This window comes from Hippopotamus amphibius, chromosome 9, assembly GCF_030028045.1.
Source record: "Hippopotamus amphibius kiboko isolate mHipAmp2 chromosome 9, mHipAmp2.hap2, whole genome shotgun sequence".
Lineage (NCBI taxonomy): Eukaryota > Metazoa > Chordata > Mammalia > Artiodactyla > Hippopotamidae > Hippopotamus > Hippopotamus amphibius.
This window is the reverse complement of record NC_080194.1, coordinates 83,163,271-83,178,627: the sequence shown is the minus strand read 5'-3', so window position 1 is coordinate 83,178,627 and position 15,357 is coordinate 83,163,271. Positions and strand designations below refer to the sequence as shown.

At 39.4% G+C, this 15,357-nt stretch overlaps 2 protein-coding genes across 4 annotated transcripts; both read right to left on the bottom strand.

Moving 5' to 3' along the window:
- Positions 1-2,709: 2,709 nt before the first annotated feature.
- LOC130861520 (lupus La protein homolog) lies at positions 2,710-3,943 on the bottom strand. The gene is given in 2 exon segments (XM_057750475.1): positions 2,710-3,345; positions 3,347-3,943. Coding segments are annotated over 2 exon segments (1,218 nt in total). The 5' UTR covers positions 3,929-3,943.
- Positions 3,944-8,152: 4,209 nt separating this feature from the next.
- On the bottom strand, positions 8,153-13,991 carry ACRV1 (acrosomal vesicle protein 1). Of its 3 annotated transcripts, none has more exons than XM_057695574.1 (5): positions 13,940-13,991; positions 11,638-11,796; positions 11,131-11,532; positions 9,029-9,148; positions 8,153-8,277 (listed from the first exon to the last, which is right to left on the bottom strand). In XM_057695574.1, exons 1-5 carry the CDS (start codon positions 13,989-13,991, stop codon positions 8,153-8,155), a joined length of 858 nt encoding a protein of 285 aa, XP_057551557.1. The 3 variants fall into 3 exon arrangements, with proteins under 3 accessions (XP_057551557.1, XP_057551558.1, XP_057551559.1); XM_057695575.1 differs by having other exon boundaries at positions 11,233-11,532; XM_057695576.1 differs by having other exon boundaries at positions 11,131-11,369; positions 11,730-11,796.
- Between the last annotated feature and the right edge of the window lie 1,366 nt (positions 13,992-15,357).

Sequence of the window (15,357 nt, the reverse complement as noted above, 5' to 3'; positions counted from 1 at the left end):
TGTTTCCATGGTGTGTAGCTGTAATGGAATGGTTATCATCTAAAAGTTTTCTGTTTTGACAAATTACCTCTTAATTGGTTCATTGTTTAGAGTTAGGAGGCTTTCCTTGGCCTTTTTTATCTTTGTCCGTTGGCATTTCTGGGTTACTGGATTCTTCAGCTCTCTATCTGAAATATATAAAGTTTAAAAAAACAAACAAACAGGTGATTCAACCCTGTGTTGTTCCTTGGGTCCTGCGGACCCTACTTGGTCTACTGTTTATCTCTCCTTTTTAGATTCTTCTTATATTTTATATGTAATGTCCAGGGGTTTTGATTCTATTTAGAGGGAGGAATAGGGAAAAGTACGTTTACTCCATCTCACAGAAGCAGTCTAGACTTGCATAAGTTTTAAATGTAAATGTGTGATGTATTTTAATCCTTTAAGTCATTATTGTTATTTCATCCATATCATATAGATTCAGCCATATATTTCTTTTAATTATTTTTCCTATTCATTCCTTCTTAGGGTCTTCTACCTGGGATCATTTTCCTTTCATTTGAAGTTTATCTTTTAAAATTTCCTGTTAGTGAGGATCTGCTGGTGCTTAGATTTCACTTGTCTGAAAATGCCCTATTTGACCTTGATTCTTAAAGAATATGCTTTGTCTGATAGAGATTTCTATGGTGATAGTTATTTTAGTAATAATACCATTCCATCATTGTTGTTGAGAAGTGAGCTGTAAGTTGAACAATTGTTCCTTTCTAGGGACTCTGTCTTTTCTCTCTGGTTGATGTGTTAGAGTTTCTTTTTGTTCAAGATGACTACACTTTCACTGTGCTATATATAGATGTAGGTTTATTTTTATTTATCTTGCTTGAATTCATTGGGCACATTCAGTCTGTGAATTTTTGCCTTTCGTTTATCCTTGGAAAACTCTCAGTCATTATTTTATCAGATAATTGCCTTTGGCCCATTTTTTGGTCTCTTCTTTTCCTCAAAATCCAGTTAAACTTGTTTAGATCTTCTCACTGTTCCATGTCTCTTGATCTCTCACTTATTTTTGTTTCTGTGCTACATTCTAGGTAATGTCTTCTTTTTTGGTTCTTGCACACACTTTTATGTATTTGAAATTCCAACCTGAAGTCTTTGTGGGTCTGTTTCTGTGTTACTTCTACTGTTACTCGTGGTTACTCTTTGTCTGCTAGGTTATCCTTTACCACATGCTGCTCATTATCCTTAAATAGTTTTTCCTAGGATGAAATCGAGCCTGAACTGAAGACAGCTTCATCCAGAGAAGACGTATATTTGCTTCTACCAGGCAATTTTGGGCACCAACACTTTGGAACCGCTTTAAATAAAGTTCAATACGTTAGGTTTATTGTACTATCCAGGAAATGGGAATTTGGGCTTCAGTTCTGAGAGGGCTGGTTTACTTCTGGTTCACTTCCACCCTGAGGGTGGGTATAGGCAGTAGAGGGTCTCTACCTCCTATGTGGGCTGTGGGTTTAAATTTCTGTCCCTTTCACCCCATGAGACCACTGAAATAAAAGTTCCAGTTTACTAGAATTGTCAAATGCTCACAGGGAAAAAGTGGCTTCAGTTGTTCATTTACGCTCTGGATTCTGTTTTCCTTTTAACTCTGATGTATTAATTCCATGCTATCTTGTTAGCCCTTTGGATCTTTTAGGATATTTTAAATATTTTCCTGTATTTTTAGTTTTATTTTTTTCATTGTGAGAATTAGTCCAAATAATCTTTTCCACCATTAAGTTTCAGTTGGTGTTATTTTTTCCGTTGAATAATTTAATATGTATTTCCTAAGGATAAGGATTTTCTCATAGGAAACCTAGTTTAGTTTACAGAAATCAGGAAATTTAACTGGTCTAATAGTATTATATAATTTATAGAGTATATTCAAATTTCGTCAATTGTCCCAATAATATTCTTTATAAAAGTTTTTCCCCTTGGGTTATGTTTAAGTCAGGATTATCTATGGTTTTCATATCTCCTTATTCTCCTTTAATTTGGAATTCTCCTTTAATTCTTGTGTTTATGTTTCTTGACCTTGACATTTTAAGATTATAGGCCAGTTATCTCATAATTTCCTTAATTTCCTTTTTTTAGGCATTTTATTTTATTTTTAAAAAATTTTATTGAAGTATACTTGATTTACAATATCGTGTGAGTTTTAGGTGTACAGCACAGTGATTCAGTTATACATACCTAATTTCCTTTTGATAGGAAGACCAATGTTAGCAGTGATATGTCCTTCTCAATTATTGATGTTGGGCTTTTATTTACCATTTGATACTTCTTTGTCTATCATTTTTCAATTTGGCCCAACCAATTGTTGTTCTTTTGTTCTTCCTTTTCTGCCTTTATTTGAGTTAATCAAATATCTTTAATATTCCATTTTAACTTTCTATTGGCTTTTTTTTTATGCCATATACATTTCATTACTTTGTACTAATACATTCTCATATTACAAAGGCAATTTAGTGGAAGAATGTTTCTTTTGATATTTGAATAATCTGAAAGAACACAAACAGAACTATACATTAAAAAAATACTCATTTGGGTAACAAAAAAAAGACAAACAACAAAAAAATTTTCCTTTCTTGCAGGTGAACATTGAAGTGGACCTAATTCGGTTTTATTTTTAAAAGCCTTCAAAGACAAAAGCTGCTTAAAATCTAATTAAAATTAATAAAAACTCTGTTTACTAAACTACTGGTCTCCAGCACCATTTTCTGTTTTCTGTTGTTTTGTTTCAGGTTCTTCATTGTCTGTTTCTTTTCTTGCTCTTTTTACTGGTCCAGATGCACTGTTTTCATCATGTTCATCATCACTATCAAATATAGTTTTCTTACCCTGAAACTGTACTTTTCTTTTAGCAGATCCAGTCTGGACAGCTTTATTTCCCTTTCCTTTTCCTTTAAATCTGCGACCTTTTGATTTCCATTTGTTTAGGGGTTCTTGTTGATCTTCTATTATTTTTTTCAATGCTTCTTTTTCCACATCTCCTTCTAGTACTTCCCAGGTGACTTCTTTGTTCCTTAATTGTAGGTTACCATTATTTGCATCTTTTGCTTCATCCAGCACTTCCTTAGCTTTTTCTTTAAATAGAATTATTCCCTCTTTGGCTCCTCTGACAAAGTCTGTCCATTTTATTTCACCATGATTTGAGAAAAGGATGTGCAAACCTTCTCTACACGTCTGATCATCTAAGTCTCCCGAGAATTTCAGCAAGCAGCCAATCTTTTCTTCTAGAGATTTCATTTCAGCATTTTCTGCTAACTTTTGTTTTTCTTCTTGCTCTTGTTTAGCTTGTAATTTAGCTTCCATTTTATTTTGCTTTCTTCATTTTTTTTTTTTTTTTTGCAAAGTAATCTTCCTTGAAAAGTATTAGCATGTCTGTGTCTTTGTACTTCTGGCCAGGGGTCTCAACAAACTTAGCAGATTCAATGCTATCAAATACAGCAAATATTGATCCCTTAAATGCTTTGTGCAATGTTCTTCTCATCTGAATATTTAGTACATGACCTTTATCTCCTAACCATTCTTTTATGTCATCAAGGGTTGCATCAGTTGGGAAGCCTTTAATATAAACAGATCTGTTTTTTACATCATTTTTATACTCATCAGTCACTTCAGGGAGGGGTTTGCTTGGAGATCTTCTAATTTTAGTTTTATCTTCACTTATTTCCATGAGTTCTGCCTTTGATTTGCTCAGTGCTTCCACTATTACATTAAAGTCTGTTGTTAGATGGTTTAATCTATTAAACTTTATCATTATCTCCAAAGGTACCCAGCCTTCATCCAGTCTGATCTGTTCCTTTAAAAATTTGTCACGTAGCAAATTGAAGTCACCAAAGTAATACTCAATCTGATGACAGATTTTGGCCTCCAGAGCAGCCATTTTTTCATTATCACCCTTTTCGGCCATTCTGGCTATCTTTAAGTTTCCAGTCCCACAGAGACGCGCCACAGGGTCACTAAGAGCGAGAGCAACATCCACTGCCCAGCGCCACCAGCTTGCCCAATGCGCCTTCTATTGGCTTTTTAGCTGTACCTTTCTATATATTTTTTAAATTAATTTATTTATTGGCTGTGTTGGGTCTTTGTTGCTACACATGGGCTTTCCCTAGTTGTGGAGAGCAGGGGGCTACTCTTCATTGTGGTGCACGGGCTCCTCACTGTGGTGGCTTCTCTTGTTGCAGAGCACAGGCTTTAGGTGTGTGGGCTTCAGTAGTTGTGGCACAAGGGCTCAATAGTTGTGGCTCATGGGCTTAGTTGCTTCACGTCATGTGTTATCTTCCTGGAACAGGGATTGAACCTGTGTACCCTGCATTGGCAGGTGGATTCTTAACCACTGTGCCAACTAGGAAGTCCCTTGACCATTATTTCTTTAAATACTTTGTCTCAGTATTTGTCTCCCATTCTGGGACTCCAATTACTTATGTCTTATATTGATATTGTCTCATATGTCATTGAGGTTTTGTTAATTTTCTTTAGTATTTTTTCTCTGTTTTGGATTGGATAATTTCTGTTGATCTATCTTCAGATTTGCTGGCTTGTATGTGGTCTCCAATGTTCTGTTAAAACTATGTAGTGATTTTCTTTCAGTTCTAAAATTTCCATTTGGTTCTATATTGAGATTCCCTGTTTATTTGTATGACTCTACTTTTCTTTAGGTTCCTTTCCCCCTTTTAATTAATTAATTAATTTTAAATTTTTAATTTACCTTTAAGTATAATTGACCTGCTGTATTCTATTAGCTTCAGGTGTACAACATAGTGATTTGATATTTTTATACATTACAAAATGATCACCGCAATGTCTAGTTAACATGCATCACCATACAGTTATTAGAATACTGTTTACTATATTTCCCTATGCTGTACATTACAAACCTGTGACTTATTTCTTTTATTTTTATTATATAAAAAAAAATTTTTTGACCCTACCACATGGCATGTGGGATCTTAGATTGAATTTGCTCCCCCTGCACCCACTGGGCCATCAGGGAGGTCCTGTGACTTTTTTCTTTTGTCACTGGAAGTTTGTACCTCTTAATTCTCTCCTTTAGGTTCTTGAACATATCTCAAATAGTTGTTTATTGCTTTTGTTCACTAATTTCAATGTCTAGTTCATCTTGGGGACAGTATCTTTTTTTTTTTTATTTTCTTGGCTACAGGTTACATTTTCCTGTTTTTTCTATGTCTAATAATTTTTATTATATGGTGGACATAGTGAATGATGCATTTCAGAGATTCTGGACTTTCTGTGTTCCTCTGAAGAGTATTGGCTTTTGTTCTAGTAGGTTGTTAACTTGGGTGACTTGAACTCCAAACTTGGTCTTCTTTGAGGTGGACAACAGCTAAAATCTCTGCTCCGTTCTTTCTGCTTCCAGCTGCTATGGTTGCTGAGCCTTCTGGAGTCAGTGTCAGCCAAGAATTTGGTGACAGTTTATGCTCAGGTTTTGGAGTTTATCCCTTCTGTGTCTCCCTTCTTTCCAGGATTTCCCCCTAATTTTATAGCTGCTCTGTCAACCCCAACTTATGTTCCATAAACCCTCGAACCAGTAAACTGTGGATTTTTGCCATCCTATGATATATGAATTGAGAAGTACCCTCAGGCATAAAGCCACAGAACCGTCAATCTCACCCAGTGCTGTCGTAGTCTTTTTAGGGGTGACCTCTCCAGTTCCTTTTGAAGAACTTTCAGATAGTTGTTTCTTACTTTTTTATTCAGAGTTTATAATTGTTATTGGAAGGAAGGTTAATTCAACCAAACTAATCCATTATTGGAAGCCAGAACTCCCCTACCCTTAAATCGTGACAACATATTTGAATTTATTTCCTCAACATATATAGCTAATAGATTTAGCTATATTTAACATATTTAGCTAATATTATCCCCCTTCCTCAAAAAAATAGTGTCTACAATGTTAGTAGGATTTTTTTTTCCTGTTAGCTGATTTTTTTTAATACAAATTTATTTATTTATTGGCTATGTATGTCAAGTCTTTGTTGCTGTGCACGGGCTTTCTCTAGTTGCGGTGCATGGGCTTATTGCGGTGGCTTCTCTTGTTGCAGAGCATGAGCTCTAGGTGCTCGGGCTTCAGTAGTTGTGGCATGTGGGCTCAATAATTGTGACTCATGGGCTCTAGAGCAAAGGCTCAGTAGTCGTGGCACACAGGCTTAGTTGCTTATCGGCAGGTGGGATCTTCCTGGCCTAGGGCTTGAAACTGTGTCCCCTGCATTGGCAGGCTGACTCTTAACCACTGCACCACCAGGGAAGCCCTGCTAGTAGGACTTTGTTTCTCTTCTTGTTCCTGGCACCAGGGATCCCCAACATGCTCTGACATTGTTACATTTTTAACATCAATCTGTCCATTCAGATGTGTTGTACATGATGTTTGTGGCCTTGGCTGACATGAAGCTCTTCTGTGAGGTTTGCTTATCAACTAATTTGACTTAGTGATCAAACTGTGCAATGCTTTGTCCATTCTGGATTTTAAAAGTTGTTGTTATGCATTATATCAAATTTACCACTGTATGAGTGGAAATTAAGACAATGTAGTTTTTACATGTTGTAACATTTCTTCAAATAAATCTCTCCTATAAATCATTAAAAAAAGCTTGATAAAAACTAGAGCAAAAACATTGATAAATTGAATTTTATCAAAATTAAAGGCTTTTGCTCTGCAAAAGGCACTGTTAAGACTACCTAGTTGATCTCAGGGGCTTTTATCTATTTTCTTTGGGGCTTTTTTTTTTTTTTTAATATATTTTATTTTATTTTAGGCTGCATTGGGTTTTCGTTGCTGTGTGTGGGCTTTCTCTAGTTGCGGCGAGTGGGGGCTACTCTTCGTTGCAGTGCACGGGCTTCTCATTGCAGTGGCTTCTCTTGCGGAGCACCGGCTCTAGGCTTGGCGGCTTCCGTAGTTGTGGCTCATGGGCTCTAGAGCGCAGGGGCTTAGTTGCTCCGCAGCATGTGGGATCTTTCCAGACCAGGGATCGAACCTGTGTCCCCTGCAATGGCAGGTGGATTTTTAGCCACTGCACCACCAGGAAAGTCCCTTAGGGGCTTTTAAACAGCTGATAGGAAATGGGCTTGTGTAGGACGGAGGTTTGATTTTGGTCTTGAAAGAAACGTTTTGGCTAATATTCATAGTGTGGTGGAAACAGCTCAGATTGGGATCATGCAGATTTGCTTTAGAAATCTGGCCCTGGCTCACTGTTGCTCTGTAAACATGGCAAGTTTGGAACAACATGGAGTATGAACAAATAAAACATTTGTATGTCAGACTTCCTGACTTATAAACTAAGGATGATGCTGTCTTTCCTGACTACCTTTCTGGGCTCTTTTCTGAGGATCAGATGTGAAAACACTTTGAAGAACATTGCAAGCAATACAAGGTGAGAGAGACTATTACACTATTTCCACCTGCCCCTCTGTGCTAAGATGAACCAATAACATTGTGCGTGTGAGAAAAAGACTTAACTAATATAACTATGACCTGCTCTATTTATGTAGCAAATAAAAGGAGTCATTTCATTGTTGTAATTATGTTAAGAGTAGACTCTTCCCTGAATACTCTCAAGAGCCAAAGAAGGGGTGAGTTTTGAACACTGTGATCAATAGAAGTGAGTGTGTTTTCTATAGGGATGGAAAGGCTGGGGTCAGACAGAAGGATCTGCAATATTGTTTTAAGCTCCTAAAAGGTTAACACCTACCTTGCGTTCCTCTTTGTGGTCCCTACCCTGGGGGACCCCTTCACTTTGAGGAATATGGGATTGTTTAAAAATGCATCCAGTTTAGTGTGTGGAGCATAAGGAAGCTCAGGGTGACCCTGCCCCTGGTTGACAGGAAAAGGCATCTGTCTGGAGTCTGTATTCTTTAACTATATGGAATTTATTGAAAAAGAAAAGGATGTTGAGAGATGGAGTAAGGGAATAGGGAAGAAGGAGGGCAGAGAAGAATGGGTAGCAGGCCTTGGATAGAGGAGGCAAGATAAGATATTTGAGCTTCCTGTCTGACACTCAGGCAGAGGAAGATGTGATTAGTTGTTGACTGGGGAAGAAACTAAATATAATTTGAGTCCAGTAGGGTGATGGAAGATTTTTGCTGGTTGAGTCAGAACAGGAAGCAAAGGCACAGGCTTCTAGACCTTGTTGCAGAAAGATTGATTCCGACAGCATATAATTTGCATCCTGGTTCCATGGGAGAAGAGGTTCATGGATGGGCACATGTTCTCACACCCTTGGACCATGAATTGAAGTTTTCCACCTGAAAGAAGCAGACAGACTGTAATGAGCAGAAGGCTTCCTCCTCCGACCTTAGCCTTCATCCTTGGTCCCCAGTGTCCCTATGCAGGCACGACCAAGTCCTCTAACTTGTGTATTCTTTCTCCTCTCCCCTTCCATCTGCTTCTTCTAGGCCCTTCCCTTGATCAGGTGCCCACTCTCTCTAGTGAGGGACCAGATAAACCATGAGGGAAGTCAGGCAATGTGGTTCAGGGGATGGAAGTAACCAAGATCCCTTCCTTATTGGGGGGGTGAAGACTGAGTGTAAGGGTAGAGAAGTGTGGGAATACACTCATACAGGTCTGGCAACCTGTGAACACAGGCTGGTGGACAATTGTTTATTACTTAGTTTATTCAATATTTACTAAATGCCTACCATGGGCTGGACATTGTGCCAAGTGCTAGGACTATATAGCCATGAACAAGATAGACACATTCCTGAGCTTACAGTCAATGGCTCAAGGGGCAACATATATTCCTTTAATAGGAAGAGACAGCCAATCTCCTTGCCTCTTTTTAATACATCGTAGGCTTGCTGGGAAGGGCCTCTCCCTCAATAGCTGGAATTCTACCCTTGATTCTTGAAAGGATAAGGTTCTCCTGAATCTCCAAGTTTCTGGGGCCTCACAGCTTGATCCCTCCTCAGGCCCCTGCCACCCTAACTCCTCCCCATCAGTACTCAAGCTAGTTGATGTGTTCTCTGGCAAAGACTGGCTCATGAATGCCCCACATACCTTCAAAGATCTTCTTTAACATGCACTGCTGGGAATTCTGAGTGGTACAGACTCCCTCTCCACGAAGACATTTTCCTTGGTCATTCATATAATAGCATGTGTGGCAATTTAATACTGGGCCTGAAAATTTAAGATCAGCCTGATGAAATAACCTTAGGATCCAGGCGTGTAGCCTTGAGTCACACACCTGGGGAGGGATGATAGGCAACAAGTAGGTAGATACAACACATTTCATTTCCTGGTTCTTGCTGGGGATGTGAGGGCCCTGGGTCTGTGTCAGAGGACATGCCTTCATTCTGACTGCTTCATCTATGAGTTTCATTGCTGACGAATCCCACATTTTTCTCTCTAGTACTGACTTTTACTCTAATTCATAGCCCAGTGGCTTCCTGGACATTTATCATTAGATGCCCTTCTGCCGTGTCTAACTCAATAGAAGCAATAGAACTTCTCACATGACGGGCTTCCTTTCCTACTCCCCATCCTACTCTCACTTATCAACAAGGCACAGACACTTGCTATGTTAGAATGCTCTAATGTTGCAAATCTTGTAAAGGGTCTGCATCAATTCTCTGTTCTCAAACTGACCTTCAATAAGGTCAGTTTGTCACAAAGGGCGGTCTCTTTGAAACGATTCCATATTGCCTCTCTATCTCCACTGCCAATTCCCTAATTAAGGAAGCATAAAGTGGAAAAAATATGGGCTTTGGAATCAGACTTAAGTTTGAATTCAGGGTTTGCTACTTTCTACTGGGATGATGTAAGCCTCACTTCTCTTGTCTGAAAATTTGGAATATTGCTACTTATGTAATGGGGTGAAATATGAAGTGCTTGTCTGGTAATAATTTGAGACATTAAACCTTGGGTCTTGTTTTCCTTTCTTGAACAACCCCTCTTTAGTAAGAGCCAAAGAATTGCAGTTGTCCTAGGAACTTATTTCTGGATCTAACAGACAAAAGTGTCAGCATGCTTTACTTTCCATTGGTAAAAGAAATGTTCACAAATTGAATGAGGTATGGAGACATTCTGGCTTATATGTACATTAGTTAACTTGCATTTTATGCTAACTAAAACAGCCTTTTTGTGGCCTATTAAACATACATTATACACCTGCTTTAATTATTAAAGAAAAGGTCACATTGACCAGAAGTAAAAAAATGTCCATGTTAAAAACAAAGATTAAATAACCCCTCCTCCTGGGACACCAATTCCAGTACTCCATTGATGACAAAACTCCCTTCCCAAGTGCCAAGAGCATTCTGCACATGCTGTAAGTGTATGTGCTGGTCTGTTTTTTGTTTTTTTGTTTTTTTTTAACCTTGAAGAAATGCATCCCTGACTTGTTTAATGTTCTTTGTTCTGACAAGATATAGGACTGTGCTGAAAACTCTGCTTCTGCAGAGCAGTTTCTCAGGGTCATCTGGGAAGCTGGCTTCCGGGCTATAGTCCTCAGCTTGGCTCAAATAAAACTCTTTTCCATTATTATTATTGATTGTTTATTATTTCCATTGACACTGTGTTCAAACAAAAAAACCAAGAGCTACCAGTTCCTGTGCTAGACATCTCTTTAGAGGGTTTGCAAAGCATTTTAACAGTTTGTTAAGAGGCAGATTTAGCATGAAGATCACCAAGGTTGTCTTCTGTGAGCCCCTTCCAGAGGACCTGTGGGCATTGTACTCATAATTTCTTTTTTTTGATAATTTTATTTATTTATTTATTTACTATTTATTTATTTATTTATTTATGGCTGTGTTTGGTCTTCATTGCTGCGTGCTGGCTTTCTCTAGCTGTGGCGAGCAAGGGCTACTCTTTGTTGCACAATTTCTTATGTAGAGTGAAGTTGGAGGGATTGCTGGCATTTTTGTATTTGTCTGTTTTTCTAAAAGAGGGCCCTCCAAACTGTTTAACCTCCAAAGGGCCCCACAAAACCCGGAGCTTGCCACCTAGGATTATTGTAAAGAAATGTAAAGAGATTCCTTGCGAGAGCTGTTTGTGAAGTGTCTGGAATATTCTTTCTTCAAAACTCCTTAAAACTGGTTTTCTTTATGTTACCTACTTCCTACCTGAAGTCAAAGACAGGCACCCATCCAAATGTGGCTCACCTGAAAATGTGCTTGAAGGAGGGATGCCTGAAGGCTGTTCACCTGATGGCTCTTCGCCTGGTGATTTTTCACTTGAGACTTGTTCGGCTGAGACCTGTTCACCTGCAGGCTGTTCACCTGCAGTCTTCTCACTTGCAACCTGTTCACCTGCAGGCTGTTCTCCTGCAGGCTGTTCTCCTACAGGCTGTTCTCCAGCAGGCTGTTCACCTGCAGGCTGTTCACCGGAAGGCTTTTCACCCAAAGGCTGCTCACTAGAAAGCTGTTCACCTGCAGCGTGCCCACCTGCAGTGTGCTCACTTGGTGCGTGTTCAGCTGCAGCGTGCACACCTGAAGCATATTCATCTGCAGCTTGCTCACCTGAACTGTGCTCACTTGGTGTGTGTTCAGCTGCAGCGTGCACACCTGAAGCGTATTCATCTGCAGCTTGCTCACCTGAACCGTGCTCACTTGGTGTGTGTTCAGCTGCAGCGTGCACACCTGAAGCGTATTCATCTGCAGCTTGCTCACCTGAACCGTGCTCACTCAAAGTGTTCTCGCCTGAAGAAGTCTCGTATAAAGCCTCACCCTCTGAAGGGTTTGCAAGTGAGAAGTAGTCATCTGAAAGTTGCTGAACTGAAGCTTGATGATCCATAGAGCCAAGAAGCTCATCAGGTTGACCCGATGCTCCTGGGATGGAGAAGTAACAGAAGAGAGATGGTAAAGGTGAGAGAGGACATCCGGGTAAAGAGTCCTTTCCTGTGGAGCAAGGCTAATGTGAGATTCCTAGGTTTCTGAGGGGCTAGGTCAAGCACCTAAAGATACTGCAGATTGGAGGCAGTCAACCAATTACCTGAGAAACCATGAAGGACAGGGGTCTTAAGGAAACACAGAGACCACCTCCGTGATTGAAGGGAAGAATTTTAAGATCCGTGATACTTGTGTGGATCTGTGTACTCTGAGTGGGCAGAGGGGGGCCCCCTCACTTGGCACCAAAAGCACCTGGGCCTCCCTGACAAAGCCAGCATCAGGAAATCAATGTCCCATCATTCATGTAATCAAAGGCCACCACTAGCCTCCCTCTGGTTCCCCTATGGGTGAAAGGTAAAAATGATTCAAGATGCAAGAGGGAAAGAAAGCAAATTGTTTCCGTAGCTGAGTGATTCTAGCTGAAACTGGGGGTGGAAGATTTTAAACTTTGGACAAGATAAATTTCAAACTAGAAATGACAAATATCTAATGAACCCACAAAAATTACCAGAAGGGATTAAGACACCTTTATTTGGCAAGTTCATGTTCTTTCCCACATCCAGTCCCCAATCCCTGTGGGCTGGGGACTCAAAGCCAAGTTTCTGTTAATTATTAAGATGAAAACATTCTTTGCTTCTATATCTCTGAATTGAGATTCCTTTTGATGTACCATTTACACCTACTTCATGGAGTTGTCATGAGTATTCAATAAGATAAATTGTGAAGTGTCTAGTCCATTACTTTAGTGCTCAATTAATTTTAGTTTTCCCTCCTCCCCACCTTGCATTTGGAATTAGAAAACTCTTAGCTGGTCATTCTCTTCTGAGCAGTCTCTTCTACATTTAATCCAATTTATCAATGGCAGACAAATATTCCTTAAGTACAACTTTCATTTTATTAAGCGTAGCACCAAGCAATTTGATTATTATTAATTTTTTATTACTCTTTGAGTAACTGATTTAGACTGAATAACCTAGAGGAGGGTGGTGAGTAGACTATGATGACTGAGTCATTAATCCTAGCCAAAAGCTGAGAGGAATTACAGGAACTTTGAGGCCTAAGGCCCCAAAGTACTCTAGCTCTGTAAGAATCCTGCAAATATATATATCTATATATGTGTGTATATATGTATTCTAAGTAATCTGAAGTCCTTACAATCGATGACTTTCAAAAAGACTAGCATTAGAAAATGTTGATAAAGGAAAGGTAAGATTTACTAAGGGTTTTAGGAGTTTTTAATTTAAAAAAGTTGTTACAAAAATATCACCTGCTTGAATGATTCTTCAAAAGTTAACAAAAGTTTTAATAAAGAGATTTCTGATACCAAAAGGAGGCTTGAAAAAGCACACTAATTTCTTAGTCTAATAGTTTATGACTCACTGCTCCACCATGTGGTCTGCACATACTACCATCTGGTAGCTATGTAGCTATGTATCTGAGTCAGCTCTTGAAAGTCTAAGAAAGCAAAAGACAAAAATCTCTGAGAACTGTCTTACAGAAAACACTTTGTCATTTAACTGACAGCTCAGAGCTCATGACCTCTCGCTTCTCCTGTAGGAGGAAGGTGGGAGCAGAGCCAGCCCTGAATGGGGGTCCTGAAAAAGGAAATATGGACCACTGGATGGATAGACCAGAGCCATGAGGGAGTGGTTTGTAGCACCTCTGGCCCAGAGCCATGCTGTGTTCTGGGATGACTTTCCAGGCACACCACACTCCCACCTCTTCATGTCTCTCCTCCTACATTAACTACACAAGGATCCCCTACACTCAGTTCACTGGGTCAAACCTTCACTGGACTTCTGCAGAACCCCTAGACCTATCTTCTCATTTCACAGAGCATCAGATGCACATGTCGAGTGGCTGAAAGTATTAGAAATGAGACTGTAATACGCCAGTCTCTGACGGTGAAGCCATAACTAGGAGGAATCAACCAGTTCAGCAGCAATCAGAGTTGAACTTGTTCAGCTACTCCTGAGTCAAATTGGTTTGGGTAACTAAGATACTGGCCTTCCTTCTTCAAGGGCCAAAACACCTTAAAGAGGCCTCTTACATGTTCACCCAGAGCCAAGACATGAGGACTCACCTCTGGCAGATCCAAGCAGATACAGACTCATTAGTAAAAGAAACTCCTTCATCTGGATTTTGGGACAGAGAGGACCCTGATGTGGGGCACCCAAGAGCCCTGAATAAAAACTGTGAGCAGAAGCTCCCAGTGCTGAGCCACAGATTCTGGGAGTTCTAGAACCTCAGAAACAATCTGTGATTCCTCACAATGGGTTGTGCTCTGAGGTTCTCAGGTCGCCTGATTAGGCAGGCTGGCCTTCTGGCAACCCACGGCAAACTGTGAAAGCTACTGCATGCACGGTGGTGTATTAGGGCTCTCAGCCCTATCTTAAAAAAAAATCATATTACCAAAATAACGTATACTCTATGTAATAAATTTTAAAAGCTGTCTACTCTCTTTTTTAAGTGTTCCTGACAGTGAGTTGTGATTAGCTGGTTATTTTTTGTTTGACTCTCTAAATCAGCCTTTTTTTTTTTTTTTTCAGTCCTGGACCCCAGAAGGCTGATCTCTATTTAGTAGATCACCTGAATGCTGGTTGGTTTTGGCTTCAGGTTGTGTTTAGGCAATGGAAGCCTGGAGAAGGGAATACACAATTCTATGTTGTGACTTTTGCTTACGTGCAACTCTTACTGATTCATAACTTTTTAAACTGAAGTATAGTTGATTCACACTGTGTTAATTTGTGGTGTACAGCAAAATTATTCAGTTATACACACACATATTCTTTTTCATATTCTTTCCCATTATGGTTTATTACAAGATATTGAGTATAGTTCCCTGTGCTATACAGTAGAACCTTGTTGTTTACCTATTTTATATATAGTAGTTTATATCTGCTAATTGCAAGCCCCCAATTTATCCCTCCCCCTCTCCACCCCGTTTCGCCTTTGGGAACCATACCTTTGTTGCCTATGTTTGAGTCTGTTTCTCTTTTGTAAATAAGTTCATTTGTATCATATTTAGACTCCACATATAAGGGATATCATGTAATATTTGTCTTTGACTTACTTCACTTAGTATGATATTCTCTAGGTCTATCCATGTTGCTACAAATTGAAATATTTCATTATTTTTTATGACTGAATAGTAGTCCATTATATATATCTTCTTTATCCGTTTATCTGTCGATGGACATTTAGGTTGCTTCCCTGTCTTGGCTATTGTAAATAGTGCTGCTTTGAATACTGGGGTGCATGTGTCTTTCTGGATTAGAGTTTCCTCTGTATATAAGCCCAGGAGTGGGATTGCTGGATCATATAGTAACTCTATTTTTAGTTTTTTAAGGGCCTTCCATACTGTTCTCCATAGTGGCTGCACCAATTTACGTTCCCACCAACAGTGTAGGAGGGTTCCCTTTTCTCCATACCTTCTCCATTTATTACTTTTAGACTTTTTAATGATGGCCATTCTGACTGGTGTGAGGTGATACCTCATCG